At 29.2% G+C, this 7,310-nt stretch overlaps 1 protein-coding gene across 1 annotated transcript in view; it reads right to left on the reverse strand.

Annotated features, from left to right (window-relative positions):
* Window positions 1–6,459, reverse strand: part of LOC112684829 — a 31,412-nt gene extending 24,953 nt beyond the window's left edge. Inside the window, exons 1-4 of the mRNA XM_025556527.1 lie at window positions 6,169–6,459; window positions 5,800–6,021; window positions 1,499–1,813; window positions 399–563 (exon numbers count right to left, since the gene is read on the reverse strand). Coding sequence (XP_025412312.1) covers window positions 399–563; window positions 1,499–1,813; window positions 5,800–6,003 — 684 coding nt within the window. The 5' untranslated portion in view covers window positions 6,004–6,021; window positions 6,169–6,459. The remainder of the gene's footprint in view (window positions 1–398; window positions 564–1,498; window positions 1,814–5,799; window positions 6,022–6,168) is intronic.
* Window positions 6,460–7,310: the final 851 nt, after the last annotated feature.

Here is a 7,310-nt window from a genome sequence, read left to right on the forward strand (position 1 = left end):
ATCACGGCTCAGATTTGGTGTGGAAACCTATTCCATACACTTCATAATAATGCAGTCGGTGTAAAAGTAAAAGTGTAACTTTTATATCGGGATAAATAAGAACTTTTTAAGTTACGTGGTACTCTATATTTAATGTTAAACGTTTATAGGTACTATTATCTACAGTTAAGGCTGCTCTAATTGTACATTTTTTTTAAATTAGTTAAGTATAGTTGTATTAGTGAATATTTAAAATCAAATGTATAGTTTTATAATATATTAAACACCTTGTAAAAATGTGTAAATATTGTAAAAATAATTATTGTATGTCAAATGTTTCGTAATATTTAATAAATAATATGTAATATAGTAAATTGCAATATTATACAAAAATAAAATATATTATTTAAATAATTTACCTTTTTAATAATGGGGTGAAATGTTTCAAGATAATGATCAAATTTATTTCTTCCAACTATTTCTTTGACTCTATCCAAACAGTAAACAGCTGCTTGTTGAAATGTTGCTTGTATCATTTTGTTAGATAGCGCAGTTACAAGATGCACAAATGTGGGAATAGCAATCTAAAAACGCAAATAAAATATAAATTTAAATATTATACTTCAATAATTTATAACTTATGTAGACATATAGTACCATTGAAAATAAATCAACTAATGTATGTATTTATATCGCTGTTTGCTATGTAGGTATGCATACTATCATCTATATTATTATACCAATCAGTGGCGTAACTGAGAAAAAATCTAGGGGGGGCAATATATTTATTATTACAAAAACCCTGACCCCCCTCACCAGTTAAATCATATTTTTATTGTATGTATTTTATACACTATATCTAATTATTTGATTTTACATAAGTCTTTTAACTCATTTTATGGTTTAGATAAACATAAATTGTAGGTAGCAGGTACTAGGTACCAATATTGTTAAATAATACCCATAAGTTCATTAATAAAAGGTGGTATTTGTACTGTTGGATTATCTGGGGGGGGGGGGCAAAATTATACATTTATCTCTCAAAAAGTTGTCAGAGGGGGCACTTGCTTCTCTTTGCCCCCCACAATTACGCCACTGATACTAATAATATTATATAATATTAAACTGATGATACTTCAATTAATAACTATAATAACATACACTCAGTAGTAGACTAGACGTGAGAATTTGGAGATTTATCATATATCAAGAATTATATTATTTTTCTTTTAATATTTAGGATGTTAATCGTCTATATACAATTATTTATAATTATTTTATTTTATTTTTCTTTTAATTCCATCAAAAAGCTTAAAAATTAACTGAAAGTATAACAATGCGGTAACACAAGTGTTTTATACCATGATGGTTCAAAAGTAAAAGTTAAAAACAATGACGAATAATAATTTTATAATTTCTGTAGAGATTTACTGAAATAATATACACAATTATAAATAAGTCATTATTCTTAATGAACTCAAATAATAAACTATATGATCTTTAATCTTTTTTTACTAACTGGCCGGTCTCCATTTCTTTTTACAATTTGCTGAAGTACCACAGGAACGCACTCCATCACATTCACGGTGAGACTAGATTTGGCACCAGATACATCCAACCCCTGAATGATCATGGTCTTGAGAACTTGTTCGGGATCCGATGAATGTTGCACATAGATTAATATCACGTCCATAGAGCTGCTTCTGAGCGCCGGAGAAAAATGTGCAAGATTTGTTATAACCGAAGGAAGTATTGTAGGGGACATCAATGCGTCTAGCTGAGGGCCGACTGCTGGTATAATGTAAGCTAGTACTCGGGAACCGTGAAGTCTCACCTATGTACAAAACGTACAATGATACCATATGTAAAACACTTCTAAATAACAGCACAGACGTCAGCACTTATTCAAATAAAATAATAAAATTAATAATTATAGAACTATTATTATATATTATTATTATTATTATTATTATTGACTATTACAATATTTTAATGAAGTTCATAATATAGGGTTACCATATAATACTTGGCAAAAACCGGGACAATTTTTTTTTTCATTTTTCTTATTGACATAACTTTTTATTATTTTTTTGATAATACAAGTACAAATATTACAAAAATGTATTTCTTTATTAATTACTACAACTGACAAAATATTAAATAATGGTTGCAGGGTCGAATTTATGGATGGGGGCTGAAGGGATCCAGTCCCTCCGAAATTGTAAAAAATATTTTAAGTGCGCTTTCACCCTATAAAATGTTAATGTTAAAAGCTCATATTATCATTGTTTTATGAATTATTATTTTTAAATTGTTCATGTATGTAGTATATCTTTTAATTTTTTATAATTATGAAGGTATTTTATTTCAATAATTTTGTAAAAAAAAGATGATTATATTATAAAAATTACAATTATTTATCAAAATTCTTATTTTCGTTTTTAATCGGTTAAATTGTGAAATTTTGTTTGGAGGAAATTACCCAGCCCCTTCAAAAACGCACCTGAATGGTTGATTTGTTTAGCAATTTTTATTTATTTTTTTATTTATTTATTTATTTATTGAAATATACGCCCGAAGGCTCAGAGTACAGTAATAATTATTTACAATAACATGAAAAAGTGGAATTATAATGGTAATATTAAAAACTAAAGATTATACTAAAACGTTAAAACATTATAACAATAACATAATTTTACTTAATAATAAGATTTATCAATGGGTAGCTGTTGAAGTTTATCCTAATTATAAAAGAGATGAACAATTATATAAATACCTTGAGAAAGTTAATGACAAAAACAAAATTAGAATGATAAAATACTAACTCGTATTGCTAGTTGAGAAGAATGAAAAAAGTCAATGTCCTTGTGTAGATTATTCCATGAAACCAAAGCTCTATTAATGGGGGAAAAAAAGCCATAAAGTGTTCTGTGCTTAGATATATAAAAAGTTGGCCGACTTCTAGAGTTAAATGATGGAACTGAGAAATTAATTAAACTGAGAAGAAAACTATCATTGATCGAGCAATGTACGATTTTGTAAACAAAAATTACATCTAAGAATGTACGTCGGAACTCAACGTGTGTATATTTAACAATTTTACAACTATCGTGAGGGAACAAAAGTACGAAGAATATATTTGACAAAAATAATGTAAATAATCGTTAATTAGTGGAATAAATAATTAAAAATAGATTTCCTCAATAAATTATTCAACTTTTTATTTTGTCATAACAATAATATTATGGTTTTTCAACCTACAGTTTAATAAAACACAAACATACATTATTTAAGTCTTATTCCAGAACAATTAGCTGTCCCTAAATACATCATCGGGACACCGGGAGCAGGGTTGGACTAGCTTTATAGCTCGGTCCGGGCAAAATAATTTCGAACGGCCTCAATTGAACTTTATAAGTAGGTAGATACCTAATCAAATTATTGTTTAACTGAAAATGTATCTTCATATCTCAAAAAACAATATTCACATAAATACATTTGAATATTTTCAGATTTAATGTTATACCTTAAATAAATCTAGTTTACGCATAATATCTTATCTATAATATTGATATAATGACCTACCTATTAAGATAAATTTTACACAAAAAAAAAAAAATGATTTGTTTTAAATATGTTTATACATTTAATTTTAATTGAGTTAGAACAGTGGGGTCGGCAACTAATGTCTCTTATGCGACCCACAGTAAATTTCAAAACTAGCAAATGTTAAATGAATATCATATAAATGTTTTATATTGTCTGACTCTAGAACCATTTTTAATTTGTGAATGTGGCGAAAAGGTCCATAAAGGTTGGAAACTAGTAACAGACTTGTTATTGATTGAACGTCAAAACTATTAAAATGTTTTTAAATAAAAGTCTAATAAATCTTATAAAAATTATTATTATCGAAAAACAATTTTGTTATCCCATATCTTGCGCGACAATGTCTACCCATACCATGGTCTTAGAAAATTAATCTTCTAAGACCGTGACCCATACCAATATTTTATTTTGATAAAATGTTGTTTGTACAAACGCGAACGGTACTTCGTATGATTAACATAGTGTACACATCTTTTGTATTCAAATTTCCTACAATTTTTCTATTTATAAATATTCTAATGAAATCATTGTTATCAATCAGTATATTGCGACATTAAATATATTAAATTTTCAAACTCCAAGTTATCTAATCCTGTGTCACCGCATCCACTAGTTATGTCATGTTACAAGGCGATATTTTTTATTTTATTTTAAGAATAGAAGGTAGACGCATTAAACTAAAAACAAAAAAATCTAAGTAATTTTATTTAACCAAAATTACAGCAGCCCACCGGGGCATACCCCGGTGCCCCGGTGGCCTAGTCCGACCCAATAGTATGTATGACCGGGAGGCCATACTCAAAATAGGTAGTACTAGTGGCATGGTGGAGTGAAATATTTTATCAGGCAATTCATTGTTTTGAATGACCTATCATCCAGAGGTAGTGATAGGGGCAAGCCCCCTCCCCCAAATTTATAATTTGAAACTGATGCCCCACAGAGCTGTTTGAAACAATATATTTGAGTTCTCCTCAATATTTTCCAGGATCTCCAACTATGCTACCATCCCTTAAGTCTTGACGCTTACAACATTTGTACAACAAAAAATTATATCTATTTATTTGAACTACTTTAATTGAAATATGTGTCTATGTGTTAGTTACTATATTAAATTACACTTAGTAATTAATATGGAGATCATGTAACAATAACTACAAAATAAAAAATAAACTAATATTTATCATTAACAACTTTACAACTTTACATTAATACATTATGTCAGACGCAGGTCACGAGAAATTGGGAATTCACGTTGTACAATAACGATTTTATTTATTTATAAACTACAGTACAGTACAGTACAGAGTAGTAGCATAGATTAAATATATTAGTATATTTAATCTATGGTAGTAGGTACTAAAACTAAAATTATAATGCTATCTATATTGCTATTTCATTAAAGCCGTATTCAGTGTTGTTATTTACAATATTGTGGCACTCTTTTGGATAACTTTTCTTAGCATACATACTAGGTAGTTATTATTTAATTTATGATTCTTGTTAAATATCATAATTAGGTGACAAAAATATCTCACTAAATCTAGTACTCACCCACCCTCCCCTTTAAAATTATCGGGCAATTGCCCTTCAAAATCACGGTCAACACGCCATTGGGTAGTACCTACTGTAATAAGTACTCAAAACATAATAATACTACGTGCTACACAGTGAAGTTGAAATAGTGAGATATGTAATGTTCAAAGTATTGTCACGTATGAATGGAACATTAGGAATGAATATTGCTTACATTATGTACGTCTAACAATCTTACATCACGCATGTTTTACTGAAAACAAATGATATATGAATACATAAAAAATACTTAAGTATTCAAAATATTCCTCAGGGTAATTTTAGAGGTTTTTATGCCTCTATGATCATAATTAATTTTTTTTCTTTTAGCTGTATACAATTTTAATAATGAACATTCAACATTAATATTATGATTCATAAAGAGTATATTTACGAAGGTATTTATTATTTTAGGGATACTATAGAATTATACGTACAAAGTAATAGGTACTTAAATACCATTTGGTATTTAAAAAAAAAACCACATAAAATACATTAAGTCTGAAAATAATAAGTATAGAGGAGTTTTGAGGCTAAATTGTTCGTCTGTATTATAGATTCATGATATTATCATATTTTAAATTTTTCTAAATCAACTGATTATTATATTTATTTAGTGATATTGGCGTCATTACTGACCTGCCATTCGGGATGCTGCAGTCTGACGACTAGCTCGGAGAACACTTCTTGCCGGTCTACATTTTCCGGGAATCTGTTTTTTTTTATTATGTACTGCCAGACGGGCGTCAGTTCCAAGTGACAGTGACCGGATCGAAATTTTTCCGGTGTGGACACCGGGTCGGGGGTTAAGCGGATGTCCGGATGAAGCGTGGTGGTTTGCATGCCTGGAAGTTCATGTACCTAAAAAAATTTTACACATTATTATTCAAATAATTCCTTATTCGAATAATTGTGAAATTTATCCACATAAAAATGTATTCGAATAAAATGTTATCTAAATAATTCTCTACTCTGCCTATATGTTACGTATATATTAGAATTATGTACACAAATTTACGACAAGTTCACCAGATGACGTTGGCAAAGTTCACCGAGTGTAAATATATTTACGGTATTGCTGTATGACTGACTGGTGCTGAGAACGCCTTGTGTTGTATCTTAACGTTCACCTAGCAACTGCACGACCGTCGTACAGGTCGAATAAATCACACACTAAAATATAACACTTGGTGCTTAGCGTCATAAACACACGCCACTCGTGTACTTATACTTATATATACATGCTTATACTTATACATTTCATGAGCCATAGGAGGGCGGGGTAGGTGAGTTTACTGCAGTACGGTGATGAATTATACTCACCCATCTTACAATGCATAAATATAGCTATAACTTCACCACAAAAATCATAGTATACTTGAGTCAGTGCCGCAAATAGCGAGGTTACCGGGGGTGCATAGCACCTCCAATTAGGCCTCATTTGTGCCCCAAAAACAAAAGATGTATTTCAGAAACTGTTGTTATTTTCAACTTAGTTACAACCCAGGGGCGTATACAAGGGGGGGATGTAAGGGTCAGATCCCCCATAGGCCTTTTTAAAATTGTATAAAAATAGTGTTCTTAATGGAAGGAAATTATAAGGAAACAAAAAAATATTGCAAGCATTTATTGTAAACATTACCGGATTAACAAATTTGCCTGCATGGGGGCAGATTTTAAAATTCCGCCTTTCAACCCTCTCCACAAACCAAACTATATATATATATATATATGTATAGTACATGTACTACGCGTACTCGTGTCTATTTAACTTAAAAAAATTAAAAACTTGTAAAAATACACATTTTTATGTCATAAAAACCAACGAAAAATCAGAATTCAAATTTCAGGTCTCTACTCAAAGATATTGAGTGTTCTCAGTTAGCATTTACACACTGTATATATGTATACAAATAACAACATAGTTAAGATTGTTTAATTAATTTATACTTATAAACATATTGTAACATCCGTAGTTTTTAAATTTATAGACCTTAGTAGGTACTAAATATAAATATTTTAATACAATATATAATAATAAATATTTTAATACAATATAAATCATTTACAACCAATTTTTAGCTTTCTGTACAGCAAACTCTTTAATAATAACATTCCAACCTATATCTTTTAAGAAAATATTTACTATA

This window comes from Sipha flava, unplaced genomic scaffold (assembly GCF_003268045.1).
Source record: "Sipha flava isolate LNK unplaced genomic scaffold, YSA_version1 258_pilon_pilon, whole genome shotgun sequence".
NCBI classification, from domain to species: domain Eukaryota; kingdom Metazoa; phylum Arthropoda; class Insecta; order Hemiptera; family Aphididae; genus Sipha; species Sipha flava.